The sequence below is a fragment of the Papilio xuthus genome, unplaced genomic scaffold (genome assembly GCF_000836235.2).
Source record: "Papilio xuthus unplaced genomic scaffold, Pxut_1.1 DF827680.1, whole genome shotgun sequence".
Taxonomy (NCBI): domain Eukaryota; kingdom Metazoa; phylum Arthropoda; class Insecta; order Lepidoptera; family Papilionidae; genus Papilio; species Papilio xuthus.
In genome coordinates, this window is record NW_013530969.1 from 2,199,965 (window position 1) to 2,227,033 (window position 27,069).

The window sequence follows — 27,069 nt, forward strand, 5'->3', positions numbered from 1 at the left end:
ATAGACCAAAGAGTATACAACTCGCCATAAATTAGAAACAGCTGTCTTGTCAAGTTGACATTAAAAATTTTCCTCCGCTTCCCCACTACCCTTTCGGGCTCAGCTTGCATTTCATTTTGCACATTTTATTTTATCTTCTGTCTCTTCCGTCCTCAACGTAGAGCTCAGTCTGGCTCAGTCTCCAATATCGTTGAATGTGGGTTGGTCAATTCGAAATCCGATTAAATGTGTTGTTTTCCATTGCCTTTTTTATGTTTTAGTTAGTTTTCTAACACCCAAGATCAGAATCCTCAGTGATATTTAAATTAATGATTAGAGGTTAAATTGTTTCACAGAAGTAAATTTATTAGCTATACAATTTAAAAAATTTATATGTCGGTACTTGTAACCTGACGGTCTCGAAAATAATTCAAGTTCTTACTTCTCACTGTTTTTATGGTTGTCGGTGAATTACCAGTGACTCGCGCCATGCAAAATTTGCTAATTAAATTCTGAAGATCAGTCACTGTGTCCGTTGTGGATTATTAAAGTGGTGAGTTTTTTTATACAAACATTTATGAATGAAAGTGTTTTACATTGGATGTTGCTTTTTTGACATAAAAAACCCTGTCTTAGAATTTTTTTTTATATAATTTAATATATTTTGATCTTTGATAAAGGGAAGCTTCTGCACTTTTTTGGCAAAAAGCCATTGGGGAGCCATTTTAGGTCATTCATATATTTTGTCACACATTTTCTATAATATTTTTTTTATTGAATTGAAAATAAGCTTAAAATTTGTAGAGATACAAAATCTGTACTAAGCTTCTATTGTAGCATATAAAATATAGTAGATTTTATTTCAGATCTTAAGATGGAGTCCTTAAAGAAAAAAGGAAAGCCACCAAATCCAAGGGCCAAAGCTAATATTTTCTCAGCTTTAACCTTTGCGTAAGTTAATACCACATTTCTATTATTCATGATTAAAAACTTAAAAATGAACAAGTTTTTGTTATATTCATATCCAAAATATCACTGTATTTACTTGTACACAAACAAATCAACAAAAATAACATAAATCAACCAAGGGGAATGAAAATAACAACGAAAGGATTTGATTTTAGATGGACATTACCAATTTTCTGGGGTGGCCTTAAAAAGGAAATGGAGGAACGGGACTTGTATGAACCATTGGAAGAGCATGCATCTAGTAAGTAGCAATTATATAATTACTAGCTTTTGCCCCAAGTAAAACTTGATTAGTAGCCTATGTGTTTTTATAGACTATGTTTTACATCTATGTTAAATTTCAGTGAGATCCCTTAAGCTATTCTGGAGATAAGTTCTAAAAAACATTCAAACTTTTTTATTTATAGAATTGTAGTAATATTTCTCTTATATTTATTTTATTTATACATTTTTTACAATATTAGATATAGCTTTAAATACCTGTAGCATACTGGGGTAAATCTACAGAATGCTTCAGGTATTTATAATAAAAAAAAAATAAGTAGTCTAATAGTTTTTAAGTTTGTTACAAACATAGTAGGTAGTATATATATTTTTAATAATACTGAGGAATATTCCTTTCCCAATAATTTCAATGAAACGTAATTAACTTATTAGTGTCTTTAAAATTGTAGGACTTATAACTAGGTGAAAAAACAGTTTTTAACAAAGTTTCAAATGTATTTATGAGTAGGCATATTATTTATAAGTTTGGACCCACATCCACTAGGTGGCCAGCTACAATAGCAACACGTAACCATCTAAGGCATTTGTAGCCGCGCCAGTGGAAATTATCGCCTAGAAAATAGCAGTCGCGCAAGATTAGAGTCAAGCTAGTAAAAAAAATCTGAGTCCATTGAACTTTTATCAATAGCTACATAACAGTTTTAAGTGCATATGAATTTAACATATAGATAAACCAATTTATTGACCTTAAGACATTATTTAAACTCTCCAATTGCATTGTTACATTGTTTATAAAAAAGTTATTATTTTTAAATTAAAAATTATAATCTAGGTGACTAATGTTGGCATAGCCTTATAAGATTTATGAAAATAGACCAGTCTCTATGGCACTCCAAACAGGAATTCGAATTTCTATTAAAGGAACTCTGAATTAGATCAAGCTTAAAGCTACAGATGATCACAATGTTTTTTTTTAATATATTATACAGAAAATGGAGAACACGAATACAATTTCGATTAGTCAGCAGTATTAAAATCGACAGAGTTTAAGTACTCGCTAGTTATGTTACATTTCTATACATAGTGTTTACGCCTCGCGATCGCAAATGTAGCAGATTAATTAAAGATAAAATTATCGCTCAATTCAATTATGTTTACGACTCTAATAGACCAAGAGAAAAAAGTAAACAGGTTTCACTCGTCCAATTCAATCTTCTATTTGAACATATTACATACATATTAAAATAATTTTAGTGTAGGTATGTAATATAAAAAAATATTTCGTACACCACATTATCGTTGATAACGAAAAGCAATTTTTTTGTCTACATGTCCGTCCGCAAAACTTTGACGGGAAGGTAACTGAAGGTGGGCATATTATACGCTATTTATTTTAAATCTGTACTTCGCGCAGAAGAAGTCGCGAGCGACCACTAGTTGATTTCCTTTTAAATTGCAGGTTGGCGTAGCGTTGAGAAAAAATATATACTTTTTAATATCTGTCGGTAACTCTTTCTAATCTTATTCTAACAGCAAATAAACATAAGAAATGAACATGACAAAATGCGAAATATTGTTTTCTATTTTAGGATACTTTTGCCTTCGGAGCTAATTCTGTAGCTTTATATTTCAATATTTAAATGTTTCTCAGGTCCATTGGGTGACAAATTTGCTCGTCTATGGGAAGAGGAGGTTGCGCGTGCTGGAGCCAAGCGCACGCCCAGTCTTTTAAGAGTCATATTAAAAGCGTACGCAGCGAGATGTATGCTTTATGGATTCGTTCTATTATTTATGGAATGCGGAATAAGGTGAGTACTTTTGTGTTGTTTTTTTTTTCAGTAGACATTCTCCTAATATTCCCTATATCCTTAAGCATATCAACCTCAATGTTTATTTGTGCTGCATTATCTTTTTAATATTAACTTAATATGTTTTATAAATTAACTTACACATTCGAATTTTTTAAAATAATTTTTGTGGACTGTCATCTTTTGAGAATATATTTTCTTTTGAGACTGCATATACTTTCTTTGAGTCACACAAGTTATAAGAATTTACTTTTTACACAAACCTAATGAAATTATTTAAGTTAAAATATGTCATCTCATATAAAAGCGTCTATGTGAGCCTTCTATTTATACGTTGTCAGCGAATTAAATGATAAAATAGATTTTACATTTGAAGCGCATATAAAATACTTTTTAGAAAAACGATAAGACGCGAATATTATAAATAATCTATGCACATTAAACACTCGAAAAGTCACGTTTTGAGGATGCGCTCGATATCACGTTAAGATAAAGACGGTATACGTTATCAACGTTTCTATTATATAACTAGTATAACTGAAATGTAGACAGTTTAGTAATATAATTACGAATCTTTGAATGGATAGATGTTAGGATGTATCTCCAGAATAGTTGCATCTCGATGAAATTTGTTATAGATGTAGAACACAGTAGGGAAGAACATAATAGGCTATATATGGTCGTTTGCTGAGCACATTTACTGGATAACCCAGACAAAATCGCGGACAATAGCTCGTATCTGTGCTTTATATGTGTGAATGCGAAAGAGAGACAAATATATTAAGTATATAAGTGTGAAAACAACTCAAATGTTGGTAAGCTTCAAGCCCTTCCGTAGATATATATGAGCGGACGACGACGAATCTTTTTAATGTTTAAAAATAGTTAATTCAAAAAGGTTTGTTTATAATAAACTTGTATAAATTTTATTTTCTTATTTGTCGCTAAAGTTTGTATTTTTACATCGCAAATTAATCGTCCGAATGCGTCACAACAAGTTTTTAGTGCACCCTTTTGTTGACGTGAACGACCGCTTCATCAGATAAAGAAGGTGAAAATTTAATAATATCATACGTATTATTATACTCTTAATAAAGTAAATTTATCGTTACTTTTTTATATTAACTTGGTTTATGTTTACGACAGATGTGTCTATGACATTGATGTAAATGCAATGAAAAACAAAAAGTCTTAATGATTTTGTCCTTAAAACTTCGAGTAGGGATACGAATTTGATGACACATCACTCATCAAAAATAGGCAAGTCGCTACGTAACGAGACAGATAACAACCTCACAGACAAGAGGGTACGTATCCGTTGCTTATTTGCCCTCTTATCCTATAAAAAAATAGTATATAATAATATAATAGTATCTACAGTCGAACTTGGATAAGCGAGAGTCCATGGGACCGAGATATTTTTCTAGCAAATAGAGGTTTCTCGCTTATTCAGGTATCCACGAAAAAACATCACCCCCATGAAACTGGCAATAAATGAGTGATAGGAAGTTCAATTTAGAGGGTACATATTTTTTTTATTTCTAAAGTATAAAACTTCCATGACTATTTCTTATAACAGTTATTATCTTAATCGTAGTGCACATCACTCGCACTGTAGTCTCTTATTATATGGATTCAGATGTTATTTCTATACTTATTGCAACTAACCATTAGTTTCGTATGGCGTAACATTGCATAATTCTGCAAATCATATCTGAACAATAATTGTCATCACTTCAACATCCGTGATTCATATTTCACAATTGAATGAAATATTCTCAAATACCTATTTTCACTACCACTTTTAAAACCTCCGCCTTTTTAAAGCCATCACCATAAAAATCACTCGTTAATTATAAAAAATAATGTTTCGATTATAACTGTCGTCCGCGCCGAATTATAAAAAACTTAATTGTGTTCCTCCAGACTATGTTCTGTAACTATGCTATATTGCATCGAGATCCATGCTGCCGTTCTAGCAAACATCCATCCATCTAAACATTCGCGTTTATAATATTAGTAAGATAACAGCTGAACAGGAAAACGCTAAGTATGGAATGAATCGTCACGTGGATGATTCAGTGCAATCCTAGAACATGTACCGCGGCCCAATAGGGACAAAGTGCGACGTGCTATTGTTTGCTGTCCTCGCTATGTCATGGTAAATAGAAAATTACTCCTGACTTTACTAAACACTTCAAATCACATAGTTTATTTACTATACAGTGTACTTTATCACAATAGAAATCATTAAACGCACATTCTGCGCACGTGGCGTGAAATTATTATAATGATTTTAAAGCTTTTAGCACTTAATTTATAGCCTGCCTCAAAGTAGTATATAAGAATTTCTGTACAGGAAACTTTAAAATATTTAAAGATGTCAATACAATATGACTTTTTCTCTGGGTCTCTTATCTTTTTTTATTAATTTTGTTTTCTTTTATTCTGCGGGTGACGAACGAAAATTATCTGCCGAGAACACAAATAAAAGTGAATGCACGCAGTGTGTGGAGTTTCTTAAATAAAATCATTAGAAACTCTTTTCTATTAAAATTAATCTAACGTTCTAACTAATTATGGTATTTTCGTATACCGAATGCTAATGAAAATGTTATATAGTGAGGATAAATTTAAAACAGATATAAATATAATCAAGTAAATAATTATAATAAACAATTCATAAAATTACGTAGATACATTGTTACGTATTATTTACATTCCACTGCCCCAATGAGTCTCCGGTCACCGGATGAATGCACTAAGCTGATGTTTTTACATTATTATCGTGCTTTGTTTAAAGTTATTCGGTAATTATATGGTAATAGGGTTTTTGACCAAAAACATTTCACAACACCGACGCAATATTGTCACGACTTATAACAAATTTATATTATGATAAGAAATATTACTTTTAAATAACAAAAGACTCAATAATTAAAAAATCATGGTGCCAAAAAAATTAGTTCATTTATCGGCAGAGCATCCTAAGATTCTTCAAGGTCACGTTCAATATGTAGACAGACATAATGTGGATTTCCATTTTACAGTATAGAGTTTTCTATACCTTATTTAAAAGAACGTCACAACAGTTCGTCATTTGAGAGATTCCTGGCAACATATTGATGTTAATTGTCAATGTCATTGAACATTATTTTGTATTGAGCTATTTTTGTCCTATTCTGATGTAAATGTGTCAATTTCTTACCGTTTAGATCACTTTGCGCACGCAGTTATTACCGTTTCATACGTTAATTTTGATTCTATGGAATTCTTGGTATACCAAAGTAAAGTACAGATATTTTTACTATCCACTTCATCATCATCATCACCATCATCAACTCACTATATGTCCCCACCGAGGGGCTCGGAGTCTACCCTAAGTTAAGGGTGACTAGACCATAGTCAACCACGCTGGCAGGTGCAGGTTGGTTGACTTCACACATATCTTTGAAATTCCTCTCAGATATATGCAGGTTGCATCACGATGTTTTCCTTCACCGTAAGAACGTCGGATAAATTAATACATGTAAATAGGAAATCGAAAAACACATTGGTACATGGCGGGATTCGAACCTAGGACCTGCAGATTGTAAGTCAAGTGCTTGAGTCCTGAGTCACCGACGCTCTTTATCCGATTATCCACTTATAAGTATTTATTTCGAGAAATTATTTTGAACATGACATACTCTAATATGCCGAGTAATTATAAATTAATTTTGTATGAGGAAATTATTTTATGACACAACATGTTTACTACTACAGGTTAAATCTATTTCTCAGAATATTGACATTAGGTAGAATGTTGCAAAATCATTTTTTATAAATCAATAAACAATATTAAATAGGTACACTATTACGAGAATTAACAATATAAGTAGTAAGTGATATTTAAACATGACTTTCGTTTTTCATATTGATCTAACATCGTCATTTTTTTACCCTTGCCAGAAGTAGGTAATGTTTATCGAGCGTATGTAAGTTAAGTTATTTTATTTTGTAAGTGGGTTTGTACGTATATAAGTTCCATTGTGAAGGCCTAGAGGCTAAAATATTCAACTGATTTTGAATTGTAAGCGTCATTTAATTCGCCTTCTCCGGATGTCACGTAGTGAACTTAGTAAGTAAAATTCTAAATTAGTTATTAGTGGTTTAAAACGCAGTCAAAAGAAGTTATAGATGGTACTATTTCATTCATTATAGCTTTGGGCCTATCCCTACTGATAAATCCTTTCGATATTCAACACATTATATTGTCATAAAATACATACATACATACTGTTAGGAATAAAATCCGGAAATGAGCCAGTGTATTGACTCAAGACTAGCCTTACTAAAAGGTCGACGTTTTTGTCCTCTCGGATTCATTCTGACACTAGACTTTGTAACGAAAGAAATTTGTCATCTTCATTGATATGCAACATATGGTATCAAAAAATCTGTATTATGTTGTGATATATTGACCGTGTGTCATAAAGCATTAATGTGGTTTCAGTATAACAAACGTAAGCGTTTGCGGAAATATTGAAATTCAAAGCGTAGTTAATCCGCACAATGACTTCATTGGATACTAAAATCCCTAGGTATGCTCGGATTAGATAAAAAAAAAGCTTAGCACTCCACTTTGTTACTATCCAGACTGTAACCATGTTTTTTGCAAAGTAATCTAGCTAATTTTACTTAATCCTTTTATTTTATCCCATAATTATATCGCTAATTAATTAAAAAAAATGTAATATCGTATTGGCAGTATTATACTTAATTTGACTTATCTCTGTCTATTTTATTTCGGCTTAGGATCATAACAATAAGTTTTTTAGTATTTGAACAATGTGTATAATTGGTTTAGGAAAACTGAGCTCTAGGAATTTATGACTTTAAAAATAATTATATTACTTAGGATGAGCTTAAAAACTTTATGGTCGTTTAAAACGTATTAAGGTTAGGGTAACGAGATTATTATAATTCTTCATGAAAAAAAAATAGACGTACATAATCTACCAACAGATACATAGATACTTTCATTAGGTAAGAGGGTTAGATCGAATTCTTTAGGTATGAGTTTAGCAATCAAACTTTTTATTGCTTTATTGAATGTGTAAGTTATTGCGCGCCAAAGTCACGGGCAAAAGTTTTATATTAATAACGTGGATAAAGTATTATGCAATACATTTTGATTAAATAAAGCTTTTTTCGTAAAATATGTTAAAAACTCCTTTCAAATTTTTGTGTCTAAATCAATGTTTTCTTCGATAACATTTGAAGCAAAGTGGACAGCATTTTGGTGTTTTTTTTTAAATGTAATCTATATTTTGTTGTCATTTATTAAATATGTACCAAATAAACATATCTTTGTCTTCTTTAAAACTTGATTCTAACAAATTATTTCAATAATTTCTATCAATCCGACATAACGGTAAACATATCACTTCTAGTCTTCGTCTAGTTTGTGTAGAAAAATAAAGAAATTTAGTTTTTTTGCAAACGATGCTGTTTATTCTCACTATAGGTAATTATTTAAAATTATTGCAAAAAATTATGAATACATAATGATAATTTTAATTGCCAAAGATAAAGAAACAAGTCCCCAACCTGTTGAGACTTCAACTTACTGCCCATCGACAATAATTATATTAGAATTTTATGATTTTTATATGGAATTTAATAAATTTATGAAACCATAATGCCGACGTCTACTAATAATTAGATCTGTATCTTGGAATTTTCCATCGACATAAATTATAATCAATTATCTGTATTCATAGACAAAATGAAAGTTGAAATGTTTAAAAACTTATTTCAAATAAAATTAACTAATTAAGCTTTAATGAAATACTTACCGTGGGTTTCTGAGACCGAAAACACAATATAAGACATATTGTTATCTCTATTTTATCAAAGGTAATGAAAGGGATGATGTGTTTCATACAGAGATTTTGTCCTCGGAAACCAACGGTTAGTTATCTATTGACAACATTGCTAAGATAATAATCGTCATTTTGCCTTAAATAATCACTAATACTGAAGTTTTTTTTATAACTATCTAAGACTGATTTTATAATTAGAGTGTATTTTGTTATATTTTTTTCAGCATTACTTAAAAAATGTCATAATTATCTATTACTAGCTGTCGCCCGCGACTCCGTCCGCGTGTTTGTCTAAAAAATAAAAATAAAAATTTAGGGGTGGACTACCCTTAACATTTAGGGGGATGAAAAATAAATGTTGGCTGATTCTCATACCTACTCAATATGCTCACAAAATTTCATGAGAATCGTTCAAGCCGTTTCGGAGGAGTATGGAAACGAAAATTGTGACACGAGAATTTTATATATAAGATGTTTTAAATGCCATTTATGTGTAATGCAGCACAGTAACATTTGAGGTTGACACCACGTTACCAATGATACCACAACCTTACCAACTTTCCTTTTAAACCTCACCTCCTATCATCTGCCTTCTCTAGGATACAACAGCCACGTATGTTGGGCCTTTTCGTTGCCTACTTCGGTCAGATCGAGCGCCGATTTATGCGCAGACGCGTCATGATCCTGCGTGACCAGGCGCATATAACTCGTCAAGGCTTCGACAACGGAACTGATAAGAAGTCAGCTACTATCTACTGTAGTTAGAAGTAGTTTAGTTTCCTTTTGTATTACGTTATCTAGAGTAAGCAATAATCGTAGTTGGGATTAAAATTTGAAGAGACTTGTTCACGGAGAGTGGGGAAAAGCTGGTAGAGTCAGTTCTTGGCTTCTTTGGTCATGAAATAACTAGTCATGGGAATCTAAGACCAAAATCTCTGAACATATCGTCATTCCTGTCCATTATCTTTGATAAAACAGAGATAACAATATGTTTTAAAGGGAATTTAAGTCTCAGGAACCCACTCTATGTCGTCCAGTAGTATTAGGCTGTTAACTTTTTTTAATTACGCTGTTTTACGATGTGGTTATTTAGCAATTCTGTAGAGGTGAAATATTTACACTGGTTGTAAAGTTTATGTATTATGTAGAAACAGAAAAACTGTTCATAATTACATTTTACTATTTTCTATTCGTACGTAAAGTTTTGGCATCTAACTATTCCGATATCTTCTGACTTTTTGCAGCAGTTATATTTAAGCGACTCTATCGTCGATCCGATTAAAAACATTATTAACTACTGCTACGAATTAATTGCGTAGATTTAGGGTTGTCACGTACAAAAAATGGAATTTTATCAACATTCAAAAATTTTCTTTTAATAAAATAGTATCGTAAAGTTAAATATTATAGTTTTGTAAGATTAAGTAACCTTAAGCCTACTAAATTTAACCTAACTTCAAACAGCTATAGTATGGAATGAATAAACTTTATTTATTTTAAGGTTATGAACCTTTTGATTTAGTCGCCCTAAACGTTTAACAGCAAATACAACTGTTATATTGTGTATTTGTTATAACCACTTTCAGTCCCTATTTTTATATAGATAAGATACCTTAATAATGGGGTCAGCAACCCTATGTAACTACGAATTGTGCACGCGTTCATGATTCTTGATAAGTCGGTACAATTTATTTTGGTACACGCAATGTTTGCGCGCCTACCAATTTATTCTACTCTGATAAAGTCCATGTAAACTTATTTTCAAACGTCAAACTAAAGACAGCTGACCGCCCGACAGAACTACAAAATGTAAAATACTGTAAAAGACTATATTAATGGTTGCTGCCCCTCGCATCCAGACCTAGCTACCATCATTCAACATTGGCAGCGACGCCCGTGGCTGTAGATTTAGGAAAAAGTGTAGCTACACCTAGTACACCCTTTTAGTTAATAAATTATATTTTTATTTTTTTGTATTAACAGAATAGCTCAGCCTGTGTTTTTGGGCAAGCTGATAGATTTCTACGGTCGAGAACAAACAGCTATAAAGCCTGTGGATGCGTATTTATATGCTGGGGCCGTCATATTGTGTTCGGCCCTCAACGTCTTCGTGGTGCATCCTTACATGATGGCCATATTACATATGGGTATGAAGTTCAGGGTGGCTTGCTGTTCCCTCATTTATAGAAAGGTCAGTAAAATGTGTATTTTTTATCATTTTAAGGTCAATATTTTGTATGCACTATTACTGTTTTATTAACTAGCTATTGCCCGCGACTTCGTTCGCGAAGAATTAACAAATAATTTAATTAGTAGGCTATATGTTCTTCCAGACTATGCTCTACCGTTAAGCCAAATTTCATCGATATCCATGCAGCCATTCTTGACATTCCTCTAAACAAACATCCATCGATCTAAATTCTCTTCGCATTTATAATATTAGTAAAATTACAAAGGTTGCAATGTTACTGATATTTTGCACCGGACGTGCTTAGTTCCTTAGATCTCATATGCAAGGTAATAATCTTATCGCTTAAGTAATGAGAAACTTGAAAATTTCTAAGAAACTGAAACAAGAGTTCTTCATACATAACCTGTTTATCTTAAATAATGGATTACATCCTGCGTTGATGCTTTGTTTCATTGTTTACTGTGGTACCGGAATTACACGGACAACATATTCTGTTTTATATTTGTATGTCGTTTGCTTTACAGTCTCGTAAAGGATGCTCGGGGGAGGTTAGGCAAAATGCATTCGCTGCGAAGCGATTCCGTAACGAACTTCAAAAATGTATGAACAGACAATAACTTTCGATAAGTCACGTAATTGTCGCGCCTCAGTTCCATACATTTTTGAAGTTCGTTACGGAATCGCTTCAAAGCGAATGCATTTTGTTTAACCCACCTGGTTTAGATATAGAATCGCGATTTATCAATTTTACTTATTAATTACTATGTTATTTAGTGTTCAGCTATTTACATGTCGAATAGAAATTGTCTGACCAAAACACTAAGAAAAATATACAGGCGAATTGATAACCTCCTTCTTTTTGAAGTCGGCTAAAAACGATAATGTTACCTAGTATCAAATCAATAACTATCCTTGGACACGATTTTAACAGTCAAAATTATGTGCTAATTACAATTAAGTTTCGCAAAACGAAGTCCAAGTTCACAATTCTCGTTATTGTTACTTCACCAATTATTTGTAAATTGAAATATACAATTATGACAGCTATGTAAAATGATTTATATATAACACACAGTTCGTTACGTCTTTGGTATGAATTGAAACACCTCGTTATCAGTAATTGGCTGGCCACTAACCTTCGGTAACCACGGCGTAAGAACCTAGTTCATGGTAATGTGCGAAAAAGTCTAAAATAAGAAATACTCGATAATTTTTTCTTCTTTATAACATTGGTTTATTATATATTATGGAATTGATTGTAGTGGATGTTCGTTACCATAGCAACTGTTTTATAGTTATTGATTGATATTCATGAGCGTACTAAATAAAATGTTCTTCCTTTGAAAATTATAATATACAAATATTAAAATGCTATATTTTTAATTAATATTTTGAAATGTTACCGGTCAGGTCAGGCGTATTTGAGGCGTTTAATAGATCGGGGTTTATTAAATGTTTAATTGTTAAGTATTCGCAGCCTAATTGAAAGCAACGTATTCAGTTAAATGCCCAGACGTTTGTTGTCACAATTGTTGTACAGTCGAACCTGGATAAGCTAGAATTATTGTCCATTTCCGACGGACTTCCAAAACCGTGAAAGACAAGATAAACATCTATAAGCGAGAAAAATATTGCATTTTTTTCGGACTTTCAAGGTTCGACTGTATTCTGAACTTTAACTTGGGACTTTGAGAAAGTTATATACTCTGTGATATCACATTTGTCTATAGAATGAAGAGAAAATTAAATATTTTTCAATTTTATTTTTGTGCTACTTTTATTTACGCGTATAAAATCTTCATTATCTGGCTTACTTCGCACAGCACATGGCTTAGCGACGTGCAGCCGTAGGATCATAGGATTAACTGTACTTAGTCATTTAGTAACGGCTAAGCAACAGTCGGCTAAATGTTACGCATAAATCTTACGTTTTGTACATACGTCAAGGTTAACGATTTCATACGACCTTCGATACATAATTTACATTTTCTTTTCGCTCGTCTTCACTTTTATTTAAACTAGAAATAAAATTGAGAGTCATGTAATTCTTTTATTTTAAACAAGCTGTCGTCCGCGACTTCATCCGTGCAAAATTAAAAAAAGACTTAATTAGTAGCTTATGTTCTCTTCCAGCGAGATCCATGCAGCCGTTCTGGAGATATCTTCAAACATCCATCCATCCAATTAAACATTCGGATTTATAATATTAAGTAAGAATAAATTAATTGAATAACGGTAATTCCACGTTCTTTTTTGAAGCAATTTTAATTTTTGATAGCAAACTTAGGTATTATCTACATCTCCGGCCTGTCATTATTATTTGTGACGTCAACAGTGTAATTATTCTCATGTTATATGCTCCATATTTATTATATAACCTCAATAAGCATTGCGTGTTGCATAACTATAGAAAAACAAACTCACATTAATGATTTACGTTCGAATGCACAGCATAGTGTAATTGACAGGCCATCTGTTTGGATCTCAATATACGATAAGTCTAGTAATTATAAGAGTTTTGTAATATGAGTTATAGAAACAAAGTCAGTACGTTACTATTACGTATTTCAATATAAAAATAAGCGAGAAGCGAGCGTATTACAATCTTATAGGCCGGCAACGCATCTGCGGTTCCTCTGGTATTGATAGTGTCCACGGGCGTCGTTGAACACCTCGGTGTTCCCGCTGCTCGTTTGCCCCATTGTGTTGTAAAAAAAATATAGTAAATGTATAACAGTAAAGTTTTCGACTTTGTAGAATATGATCCCCTTTTCAAGGTCGACTCAAGCCGTAAATAATAATCTAATTTGATAAACGAATTTAAATTTAATTAAAGGTGCGCATGTGTTTGTTTTGATGGCGTGATATGCGTAAATGTATCTTCGAAATCATCAATCAAAATTTCCACCTAAATGTTAATTTAGTCTTGTTATTTCACTTATCTTTGTTATTCTATTGGATATAAATAACTCAAGAATTTCTTTATTATACATGTATAATTTTACTGATCCAATGGTATATACTATAGTAAACTGATCACCAGTAGGTGGAAAAGTATAGATTACTAGCTGTCGCCGACGACTCCGTTCGCGCGGTACTAAAAAAAACGTTATGTAGCCGATGTGTTCTTCCAGACTATGTTCTATATGTGTGGCAAATTCGTGATATATTGAACTGTTCTAGAGCTACCTTCAAACATCCATTCATTTATCCATCCATCTATCCTAACATTCGCAAAATTAGTAAGAAGTATAATTAGTAAGATAGACGTTTTGCAGTATAAAAAGTCGATCAATATTGTTTGTCAAGGTATCACGAATACGGTTGTACGGAATTATATTTTAAAGTATAGTCGGAATAAAGTCAATATCAAACTATTTAATTTTAAAAACATGAAGGTACAAGATTTGCGTATTTTCATTACCAATATCGTTATAAAGCAAAAGTTATTTAGGCAAATAATACATTTTATTCAAGACTGTATAGTTCATGACTTTTTTCTGGTTGTGTTTTATAGTAACAAGCTTTGTTATCATACAAAATTCATCCATCATCATCAATCTGCACAATTACTCTTCCATACATATCTATCAGCCGGCATATCTGAATTTACTCTCTTATTACGTATCTTTTAAAATCTGCCCATATTTTCTTTGGTGTTTCTTTACCTTGGTGGAGATTGAAAACCACGCTTAGGTTCATAACTGGACAAGTAAATCTTACTTCTTACTAATACTATAAATGTAAACGTACGGATGGTCGGATGCTTGTTTGTTTGAAGGTATCTCCGAAACTTCTGAACGGATCTCGCTTAAATTTAGGCACACATGTAGATCATGGTCTGTAAGAACACATACTATTTTTTTTAATTCCGCGCTTACGGAATCGCGGATGTCAGCTGGTATATGCTAGTAATAAGTTACAATACTCAAATATTATAATAAACAAGAATTTTATATCGCAACTGTTGCATACTTTTTTACGTAGATAACTGGCCCTAATAAAAGCCATCGATGTTTTAATTAGTTAATGTAGCACTTCACGATATCTTTTTTATTAAAGTATTGCATAAAATTTACGGATTTTTATTAAATTTTTACGGCGATTTTAATGATTTTATAGATTTTATATGCTTCAAGTTTATAAATAAATTCAGACACTAATTTATTGTTAAACTAGATTTTACCCGCGACTTTTTCTGCACGGAATTAATAAATCTTAATAATAAAGGATTATTGTTTTTCCAGTCCTTAAGGCTATCTAAAACAGCGTTAGGAGAAACAACGGTCGGACAGGTGGTGAATTTGCTATCGAACGATGTGAACAGATTCGATGTGGCTATCATATTCCTACACTACCTATGGATCGGGCCTCTAGCGACTGTTATCATCGCTTACTTCATGTGGCTTGAAATCAGCTGGGCTGCTGTCGTCGGTGTCGGCTTTATGCTCGCCTTTATTCCTTTACAAGGTAATTTTCTTATACTATTAAGACACCAATAAATATAAGCTGATTATCACTGTTAAACATTCTTGAATTTTTACGAATCACACTGTAATATTTTAAGATAATAAATAGGAATTATCTGCTTAATTAAACAGTGGTAAGTAAAGCGGGCCATACGAATGTTACACATATGAAAATATGCCTTATTATCTTTTGGAGCAATTAACTTTTTTATTTGCTTAAAACAATAATATCGACGCCTGACGTCGCTACGTCGTATGTGATAGCTATTTGATGCTTTGAATCCTTTATTCGATTCTGTCGTGAGAAAACACATTCCAAAAAAAAACAATTTTTACTCACGTCTTTTAATATAATTTTTTTTAAATGCAGCCTTTTTTGTTCTTGACTTTAATTTTTTTGACGAGATTTTTTTAATGTTTATCTTCCCAACAAAAAGACATATAGAGAAATTGTGAACCTCCTTCTTTTTAAAGTCGGTTAAAATATATCAAACTAAAAATACTGCAATCTTTTAATATGTAAATGTTTACTTTATATAAATTCTTAGATAACATATTTTGTTTAATATTAGTTTTGCACATTCAAAACATATAGTAAATAACTTTCAAATGCAAGGCTTTTGCTAAAACAACAAACCGGATTAGTTGCTAAAAGCAAGGATTGCAACATAACATATTCGACCTGATATTAATTTCAGTTTGTATTTATCTTCTATATTTAATTTAAATTTGTTACCGACTATATCTCGATATAAGGTTATAAACGTAGAAATGATACCATTTAAGTCATGAAGTTGACTTCTTGTTAACCTTACACGACAACTGCACTTGGTAATAAAAAAAACATACTTTAGTAGCCCATGCACTTTATTTACTGGCAATAATGTAGATAATTGCTTGTACATTTCAAGATGCCTGCACAAGTTTTTTTTTCTTAAAAGACCCTCATAATAGCACATCTGCCAATTCTATGTGGCCAGGTATAAAATTATTACATAAACGTCTTGGCCCAGATTATAGCAAATATTTGAACCACATTCTTTGGTATTTTCATACAATGCTTGTGTATATTGAGCAATTGAATGCAGGTAAAAGTTCAGGTAGTAATGTTGCAATTTGCCCAAAGAAATGTATCTCTTTACGAATATTTCTTTATGAAAAAACTCCCTATTACGAACATCTATTGAAAAATGTATGGAATGTTATTCTGGTTTCAAAGCTATAGTAACGAATATAAATTGCTCCAATTTCATGTATTGATATTGTAACGTAGTTTTTTTTTAAATGATATACTTTTCTTGCAGCTTACTTTGGCAAACGGACATCTGAGTTGCGTTTGAAAACAGCTTTACGGACAGATGAACGCGTCCGTCTAATGAACGAGATATTGTCTGGAATACAAGTCATTAAGATGTACACATGGGAAAAACCTTTCGCAGATCTTGTCGCTAAGGCTAGAAAGTAAGTATACTACCATAGACAACCTTACAATCAGGGCTATTTAGTTTTTTTTTTATACATATAGTAACAAATACATTTTCTATGTATATTACGTAGGTATATTATAAAGTCGAACAGTTTAACTGACAAACCCTTATAAGAGGGTGGTTATAATCTGTTGATCACTGATACGTGAAATTACAATTATTTCGGGGTGAAAATATGTATATGTTTTTGGCTCTACTATGTTAATACGGGGTGGAATATTAGCTCCAGTACTTATTTATGTCAAAATGTATGTAATCTGTAGAACTTACAAATAAATATTCCTTTGGAATTAATAAAGTGATTTTATTTTAGACAGGAAATCAAACAGATCCGCGCGACATCGTATATTCGTGGTGTATTAACGTCCTTTGTAATGTTCATGACGCGGATCTGTCTGTTCATCTCAATATTAGCGTACGTTCTTGGGCAGAACAATATTATTACTGCAAAACAAGTATTTGTTGTCACCAGCTTTTATAATATTCTACGCCAAACTATGACCGTGTTCTTCCCACAAGGTAAGTGATATCCAAACTGCATTTTTTATGTTTATTTTATTTCTTTATTAACTCTTAATGCTAATGTAATAGATAAAAAAAACATGACAATTAACTAATTTATGAAGCAAGGGCGGCCTTATCGCTAGAAGCGATCTCTTCCAGGTTTATTTAAGTACTAGCTGCTGCCCGCGACTTCGCCCGCACGAAATTAAAAAAAAATACGTAGCCCATATGTTTTTCCAGGCTATGTTTTAGATCGATGTCAAATTTCAGCGAGATCCACGCAGTTCTGGAGATACCTTCTAACAAACATACGGTCCATCCAAACATTCGCATTTACAATATTAGTAAGATTTGCTAAGAAAACCAAATATGTTTTTAAATTTTCTTAATTTTTTATTCTATTTTGCCAGTAAATGCGGTTGTTCCAATTTTTTTGTAAGAAAAAAGTAGGTTTTATATTGACCGATAAGCATCTTGGGAGATTAGTCTGAGTAATTTATTTCAAGGTTTTTTAAGATTGAATTAGGTCAAATATATCGCATGTTTATTCAAATGTTTTATTCTTCAACGTAAAATATAAAAAGTCAATGTTACCGCGGCGCTCGTTAAGGATGTGGTGTTAGTTTACACAGCTGAGCGCAAATTTTACCATTTTGTGTTTAATGGCTTACCAAATTATAGAACAGGATAAAAATAAATTTAATGCTTCTAAAAAAATCTTTATTAGTGTTTTAGTTGATTTGTCCATGTAATACAATAATTATTAAAATGTTAATTTTTTTTTACTTGTCTTCATTATTTTTAACTATCTAAAGTACGTGACTCCGTCCCTGTGAAATTAAAAAAAATTAATAAGTAGCCCATGAGTTCTTCCATACTATGTTCTATATCTGTGCCAAATTTTACCAAGAGCCCTTCCAGAGATACCGTTTAACATCCATCTATCTAAACATTTGCATTTATAATGTTAGTTTTTAATGTAAATATTGTAATTTTCTTAGAAATGTAAATATCAGTTATTTACTTAGATAAATAACGATTATATAAATGGTTTTAGGTATTGCTCAAGTAGCAGAAGCTACGATATCAATCAAACGGCTACAAAACTTTATGCTATATGAAGATACGAGTAAACCAGTGCCCGGTCTCTCGGAGATACAGACTGCCACCAAGAAGAAAGGCAAGGAAGAAAAAGAAGTAATAAGAGAGTCTGTCCCCTCAACCAAAGATGAACCTCTAGTCACTGAAGAGAAGGTACAGCCTGAGAAGTTGGAAACAACAGAAGCAGAAAAGAAGAGAGATGAAGCTAGGGGTAATGGTAAGCTAACCACTTATTTAATATCTATCTACAACTAGCTGTTGCCCGCGACTTCGTCCGCGCAGAATTAAAAAAAATGTAAAAAATATAGCCTACAGCACCCGAATGCAGTTCAATTTCCTAACAGGGATTTTTTCAAATCGGTTCCGTACTTTCGGAGTCTATTGAATGAAATCATTCCTCTTTATAATATTAGTGTAGATATAAAGAAATATGTTTGTATGTTTTTCCTTCCTAAAACGTTGATCATTTTTCGAGCACGGATTTGATAAAAAAATTGCATTTTTTTGTATTTATTTAACTGTGTAACGTTCGGTTCCCAGGAAATGCAACCCTAGCACCACTAGAATCTGGTGAGGAAGACGACGAGGAGTTGGCGATGCGCGTGGAGGAGGACGCGCGCGGCGTGCGACTCAAACACGCGACCGCCAAGTGGATTACCTCGCACGCCGAGAACACGCTTACTGATATGTCGCTCACTATAAAGCCCGGCAAGTGAGTCTACTCTTCTATTCATACAACTTGAGCTGTCATGTAACCTTACTATATATTTAAAAAAAAACTTTTTTCTGTAACTCAAACGCGTTTTGATGCACATAGCTAAGTTTACTTAAATTTTAGACAGTAAGCTTATTTCTAAAACAACGTAAGAAATTATTGAGCTAAACTATTCTTCATTGTTTCTTTCTGTCGAACGTGCCAAGTTAATCCCTGGGGTATTAGTCTTTTCAAATATCTTGCCCAAGCTCATTAGCGCTGGGCAGTGCAGCGACTCGCGCGGATCTAAGAGCCGCCAAGATATTTGAACAGACCTATACTGTAACTGATAAAATAATGTTGTCGTGTACTGTGTCAGGTTGATAGCAGTGATAGGTCCGGTGGGCGCGGGCAAGTCGTCCTTGCTGCACGTGCTGCTGCGCGAGCTGCCGCTGCTGTCGGGCTCCGTGCACATCGGCGGCACCGTCTCCTACGCCAGTCAGGAGCCCTGGCTATTTGCTGGTTAGTACTTTGAATTATACGTTATTTATTAGGATGAAAGTACGTTTAGTAGAGGACTAAAAATATAGACTGTTACTCTTTTAAATAAGGGCCTTTGTTTCTTATCTTTTTTTTCATGCAATTGTAAGGGCTTTTCTCTTAAAAGGTCTGTACAAAGATGAATTTTGTTTTTTTTTTATACTTTAAGAATAGATTGTGTTTATTTTTGTTGTAGTGTAAGTTATAGTTATGTTATAATGTGAGACGTGTTTGTGTTAGGCAGCGTCCGTCAGAACATTTTATTCGGTCAGGCGATGGACCGGCCGCGCTACAACGCGGTGGTGCGCCGCTGTGCACTCGACAGGGACTTCACGCTCTTCCCGCAGGGCGACAAGACTGTCGTCGGTGAACGAGGCGTCAGTCTTAGTGGAGGTCAGTTATCATTCTTTTTTTATATTCTTATATATCATGCTGTACACTCTTAAACCGACCTGTTTGAAAGACCTGGAGGAGTAACTGGTCATTAAGTTGTTGGTTTATTGAACATTGTTTATTCAATTTTAACTTATAAAGTAATTTTAAAGAAAATTTACATACACCCATTGATTGTTTGTCTCGTTTAGAGTACTGCGGTAGTGAGAATCTTATGATGGATAGTCCTGAGGTTCATATAGACATAGAGCGAATCGTACGAACAACGCTGGGTTGTCGCTTCAGAGCGAGACAAACGTATGGGAATACAATACATCTGTCTCGCTCTGAAGCTATGTATTATATGAGGATATCCGTGTATCAGGTCAGCGCGCGCGCATATCATTAGCTCGTGCGGTGTACAAGCGCGCGGACATCTACCTGCTGGACGACCCGCTGTCTGCTGTGGACGCGCATGTCGGCAGACATCTGTTCGAGTCCTGTGTGGTGGGCTACTTGCGCAACACCACGCGCATCCTCGTCACACACCAGCTGCAGTTCCTCAGGGATGTCGATCAGGTATACTCATGCTGACAGTTCCCATACTTGGCATCTCACTCATCCTGTATGAAAATACAGCGATGGCAAATGTTTTAACAGATGTTTCGGTAATGGAAATTCCATATAATTCTTGATTTAAATTTATTGTGACAAAAATCCTAGTCAACATTTTTAGTAAAGTTTATTATAAAGCAAAAAACATACAATTTTAAATACGCAAACTATGATGTTCAAGGTCATCTTGGTTTAAAGGTAGGCCTAATATTTCGTCAGTAAAATCACTTTATTTAAAAAAAAATATGCCTTTTATTTAAATCTTTTTTCTTTGACCTTTTAACAGAAAGGGCAAGATGTTTGTAAGGTTGGTAACGATGCATGGATTTAGTGAATAGAAAAACGATCATGGAAGTTTTTATACCATTTCGCTGATTTACATAATAAAATGAGCGAATACATTATTAGTTGCACGATTTAGTTCGCAATTCCATTACATGAAACTTTAGTCTCGCAATAATGTTGGAAACGTATTATTTAAATGCATGACAGTTTAAATGAATGAACTAGTATAATTATAGTTTTTACTTGAATTGTAACTTATCGGCTTGATTTTTTTACCGTGGATTTAAACTGACAGAACATAGAACAGTATTCAGCAGTCACTTTTAGACATTTATCTTTTAGATATTCTACACATATTTGCGAAGAAATTCTAAGATATGTGTGAAGTCATCCCTCACTGGGTCAGCGTGGTTGACTATAGCCTAGACTCCCCTAACTTAGGGTAGGCTCCGAGCCTAGTGGGGACTTATAGTGAGCTGATGTTGATGACTCATGGATACCGAATCACTTGTTATTTTTTATTACAAATTGTAATGATTTTTATGAATACACAGATAATAATATTGAAGAACGGATCAATAGCTGCGGCGGGAGACTTCGAGACTCTGAGCGCGTCAGGGCTGGACTTCGCGACGCTGCTGGCGCGCGGCGAGGCGGAGGAGGAGAAGCCCAAGCCTGCGCCGGAGCCCGCCAGCGCAGACCTCGAGGACTCCCTGCTACAGGGCAGCTTCCGGAAACGACAAATGAGTATACATTCTGTAAGTACTTGTTAAATTTCTTTTATAATTTTTATATACTTGTTTATATTTTACTTCAAACATCAAAGAAAGTTATGTAAACAATGATGTCATACGGCTTTTATTCACTGCAAATGCTTGTTGTTGCCAAACTTAAAGAATCTATGTAAAATAGCCAATAGCCTAATGGTATAAGGTACGGATTTACGATCTCATGGTCGAGAGTTCGAATTCCGACATTTGACCATCGTCTTAAACCATATCCTATAGCCTAGAGCTTACTTGGAATGGTACAAGAAATATTAGAAAAATAACAAAAATATATTTAGATGTTATAAGAACCCTTGTGTGTACAAGGCAACCTAAATTTTTAAAACCAGATGATTTTTTTTTCCAATCGACTTAGGCAATACAAATGCGTTAGTTGTGATATGTTGTTGAGAGAAGTGTTCGTGCTGCAGGTGAGCTCAGTGGACAACCTGACGGCGGCGGGCATGCCGGAGGGCGGGCGCGAGGCGGCGGAGCTGCGGTCTGCGGGCGCGGTGGCGGGCGCGGTGTACGCCGCCTACCTGCGCGCCGCCGGACACCCGCTGCTGGTCGCGCTCATGCTGCTCGTCACCACGCTCGCACAGCTGCTCGGCTCCAGCTCCGACTGGTGGACCAGCTACTGGTAAACGCGATATATTCATTTTATTGTCTTTCTAAAAGTAACATTCATTATATTTCTTGTAAGAAAAATCTCATTTAACTATATGACCTTTTTATACAATATCACATTAAAGATTTTTACAAATAATCTGATAAAGTAAAATATCGTAATTGCTGCCACGTACGAAGTATTCCAATGGCGGCCATGTTTGACGTAACTCTGTTTATTTTGACCTTGATCGGAACAAGATAGTTTGAAGTATACGTTATGTTCAGGGTGACGTTAGAGGAGGGATTGCCGCCGGCGCTGCTCAACACTCTGTCGGAGAACGTGACAGGTCCCACGCTGCAGCTGACCAGCAACGACACCAGCCCACTGGTGGACAACGCACAGTTCCCCAACTCTGCACTAGATAGATACGACTGCATTTATATATACACCGGTAAGTATTTTATTTTTATTAAGTCTAAATTTAAGATAACACTAATAAATCATTTATGTTAAACCAAATATCATGGGTTATCAAACAACACGCTCAGTGCCACGTTAGTATTAAAAAATCGTAGCATTAAACGTGTTAATTAACCTATCCGTTAGTTGCCTTTGCCTTATCATAAAAAAACAAAATATATTTATTATCTGTGTAGCTATGGTGTTGTCTCTGGTTGCTGTGTCGCTGCTGCGGTCGTTCATGTTCTTCTCTATGGCGATGAGTGCGTCAACTCGACTGCACAATAACATGTTCGCGGCCATCACTCGTGCGCCGATGCGCTTCTTCCACTCCAACCCATCTGGCCGCGTGCTTAACCGCTTCTCAAAGGATATGGGCGCTGTTGATGAAATCCTGCCATCTGCACTACTGGATGTTCTGCAGGTAACCAAATGATTTTAATATTCATTGTGAGGAAGACAGTAGGTTTAAATTACTATATTTAAAAATTTATTTCTATGTTTGTTCTTTACAAACTACGATTATTTATCGTGATCTAAAACGCTTACTAATATTATAAATTCGAATACTACGATGGATGGACGTTTGCTAGAAGGTATCTCCAAAACTGCCCAACGGATCTCTTTGAAATTTTGCATAGATATAGTACATAGTCTGGAAGAACACATAGGCTACGTACTATTTTTTTTTATTTTGCGCGGAGGGAAAGAGAAAAGGCGGGCAAAAGCTACTTAAAAAAATATTCCAAACGGTGCTGATACCGGTTTTACCTAAATATTCTGATGATTTCAGATCGGTCTGTCGCTGATCGGTATCGTGGTTGTGGTGGCGACGGTGAACTGGTGGCTGCTTTTGCCGACTTTGGCCATCGGTGTTATCTTCTACGGTCTGCGCATCGTCTACCTCTCCTCCTCGCGCAGCATCAAGCGCCTCGAGGGTGTGAGTAAGTCATCATCGCTCCTCGCTAATGCGTTACATTATTACGACACTTTATGTATACCAACTCTGTGACCATACACATACTCTTGTCCATGGTTGACACAGTTTTGATATCTATGGTTGTCAATGACATTTGACATTTTTTTGAAACTTTTCTTGCTACTACCATTCTTACGATGTCTTTTAATTTTTTAACTTTACTTATTTAGCTCGGAGCCCTGTGTTCTCGCATCTGAACGCATCACTGCAAGGCATCACCACGATACGAGCGTTTGGAGCCCAGGAGGCTCTCATCCGGGAGTTCGACAACCACCAGGATTTGCATAGCTCAGCTTGGTGAGTGAAATTATTACTTACTAAATATTGCTGGTTGTAAAAAAAGGTTGATACTGTCTTCTGTCTCGTGGACATATGGACTTCTGTAAAATAAAGCTGTTCGTATATGTTATAGCTGTCATTCATAATGGCTTCTAAGAATAATATGTATTTGGTATTATAAAATGTGTTTAATATGTTTCAGGTACCTGTTTATCGCCAGCTCGCGTGCGTTCGGCTTCTGGTTGGACCTGGTGTGCGTCGTCTACATTGCAATCGTAACCCTTAGCTTCCTCGTCTTTGATCAACGTAAGGCTACTTTACAAATATAATTTAGTGAACTATATAAACTAAACATTACTTTAGGCTTTGGATAAAGAAATGTTACTGTAATTTTAAGGTTAGTTAATTGAGTAATCTTTATTTGACGCCCTCAGAGGAGCACGGCGGCAACGTGGGTCTGGCGATAACGCAAGCGATGGGTCTGACGGGCATGTTCCAGTGGGGCATGCGTCAGTCCACCGAGCTGGAGAACCAGATGACGAGCGTGGAGCGTATAATGGAGTATTCCAAGATCGAGTCGGAGCCGCCGCTGGAATCACCGCCGGATCGCAAGCCGCCGGCATCATGGCCGGAGGCAGGCCGGCTGGAGTTCCGGCGCGTATCGCTGCATTACGCGCCCGGGGAGCCAGCCGTGCTCCGTGACCTTAGCTTCCTGGTGCTCCCCCGAGAAAAGGTCGGCATCGTTGGCCGCACCGGCGCCGGCAAGTCCTCCCTCATCAATGCACTCTTCAGGTACGCACCTAGTGCACGTTGAAAAATCAATAAAAAAATATCTTATGAATGTTATAAATGCGTAAGTTTAAATGGAGGGATAATTGTTAGAAGATATCTCCAAAACGGCTGCGTGGATGTCGCTGAAATTTAACCAACATGTAGAACGTGGCCTGAAAGAAAACATAGGCTACTAATTAAGTTTTTTAATTCTGCTTGGACGCAGGAGCAGGCGTAAGCTACTATATTTATAAACGTAAAGAGAATAATAATAATAAAAAAAATATTTTTTAGTATATTCTAATGTATTTTGTACAGGTTGGCTAAGATTGAAGGCGAGATAATAATCGACGGGCGGGAGACGTCGACGCTGGGGCTGCACGAGCTGCGCAGCCAGATCAGTATCATCCCGCAGGAGCCGGTGCTGTTCTCCGGCACCATGCGCCACAACCTCGACCCCTTCGACGAGTACCCCGACCAGGTGCTCTGGCGCGCACTAGAAGAGGTACTTGAACATTGTTAATTTTATTTTTATTAATCAGCTGATTATTGTAACATAGCTCTTGTTACTCTTATTAATGGCGACCTGCTCTAGTAAATGGAACGATTGGATAACAAATAATATCATCGGTTTTATACTTAAAAGACCTTTTGTGTTGAATGTTTTTTAATTAATATTCGAATCTCAATTTTTATTAAATTTGTCGTGTAATAATGTGTGGTATGTATGTGTCAGGTGGAGCTGAAGGAGGCGGTGCAGGAGTTGCCGGCGGGGCTGAACTCACGCATGTCCGAGGGCGGCACCAACTTCAGCGTGGGTCAGCGGCAGCTGGTGTGTCTGGCGCGCGCCATCGTACGTCGCAGTCGCCTGCTCGTGCTGGACGAGGCTACCGCCAACGTCGACCCACAGTCAGTACACATATCTTATACATAAAGTCAACTTATACACAAGTTTACGTATTTATTACGCTTTTTCCTCACGCCTGTAATCCACAGGGGTAGGCAGAAAACACGGACCTTCATTTTGTGTGGTCCTGACGCACCTATGTCGCTTCTATAATTTATATATCTACGCATATATGTACATCGTGTGTTAGTTACTTTTACTTCTTTGATAGTATAAAAATAAAATCTGTTGATTTCGTTTTTCAGGACGGATACTCTAATCCAGACGACGATCCGCAACAAGTTCGCGGAGTGCACGGTGCTCACCATCGCGCACAGGCTGCACACTGTCATGGACTCTGACAAAGTGAGTTTTTTACTGATTTTGTGGAAGTTGAAGGTTGAGGTTTCTATCTGGCAATCCTGTGTCATACAGTGGACTTCTTTTACCTATGACATCAATAAAAAAACTTCCTGGTTTATTATTCTACGGTAACGCATTCTACGACTATATTGTACATAATGAATTTATAACCGTAGACCTTTAAATTTTTATAGAACCGTTTGAACTCGCGAGCCAAGCTTTTACTTATGAATCTATATTTTTTTTATTTAATATGCAATTTCCCCCAGGTGTTGGTGATGGACGCCGGTCAGCTGGTGGAGTTCGACCACCCACACATCTTGCTGCAGAAGAGCGAGGGTGTGCTGCGCGGAATGGTCGACCAGACAGGCCGCGCCATGTCAGAGACGCTCGCACGGGTCGCGCAACAGGTACGTTTACACCAACGAAACAACAACACACGAGTTATAAGGATGTTGTAATGATAAGTTTCAGTAATCCTGTTTCTCGGAAACTCAGGATAACTATAGATTTAGATATTTTAAAATTAAATAAGTAATGAAAGTGAAAAGCTGCGGCATCATAGATGGCCAGTTCTGATATCAGCAACAAAGGTTTTAAGTGGAATTGGAGTTTTCCCATTGGACCTATCGAATCCATAAGATCAAACGGTCCAATGGGAATAATTGTACCATTGGGCCCCCATCAAGCTTGTACGATTATTATTTATCATTTGATTTTTTTTTTCGACAGGCGTATGAGAGCAAATATCCGCAGTCGGGAGCTGCTGTTGAATAGATGAATGTGAAGATTGTGAGGCGTATTTGTTCCTACAGTGTGACAGTTCGCACACACACATACAAACATACA

The 27,069-nt window shown here is 35.1% G+C and overlaps 1 protein-coding gene across 3 annotated transcripts; it reads left to right on the top strand.

Annotated features, from left to right (window-relative positions):
* Positions 1–72: 72 nt before the first annotated feature.
* Positions 73–27,069, top strand: LOC106117216 (probable multidrug resistance-associated protein lethal(2)03659). Of its 3 annotated transcripts, XM_013311397.1 has the most exons (28): positions 73–196; positions 458–532; positions 846–930; positions 1,104–1,189; positions 2,825–2,981; positions 9,448–9,588; positions 10,832–11,039; positions 15,287–15,509; positions 16,813–16,969; positions 17,309–17,514; positions 18,557–18,817; positions 19,141–19,312; positions 19,674–19,816; positions 20,075–20,227; positions 20,592–20,785; positions 21,661–21,864; positions 22,305–22,513; positions 22,768–22,934; positions 23,140–23,366; positions 23,736–23,886; positions 24,092–24,218; positions 24,403–24,506; positions 24,635–24,992; positions 25,290–25,476; positions 25,708–25,880; positions 26,124–26,223; positions 26,490–26,630; positions 26,953–27,069. In XM_013311397.1, exons 3-28 carry the CDS (start codon positions 854–856, stop codon positions 26,995–26,997), a joined length of 4,371 nt encoding a protein of 1,456 aa, XP_013166851.1. In that variant the 5' UTR covers positions 73–196; positions 458–532; positions 846–853; the 3' UTR covers positions 26,998–27,069. The 3 variants fall into 3 exon arrangements, with proteins under 3 accessions (XP_013166851.1, XP_013166850.1, XP_013166852.1); XM_013311396.1 differs by having other exon boundaries at positions 73–532; XM_013311398.1 differs by lacking the exon at positions 9,448–9,588 and having other exon boundaries at positions 74–532.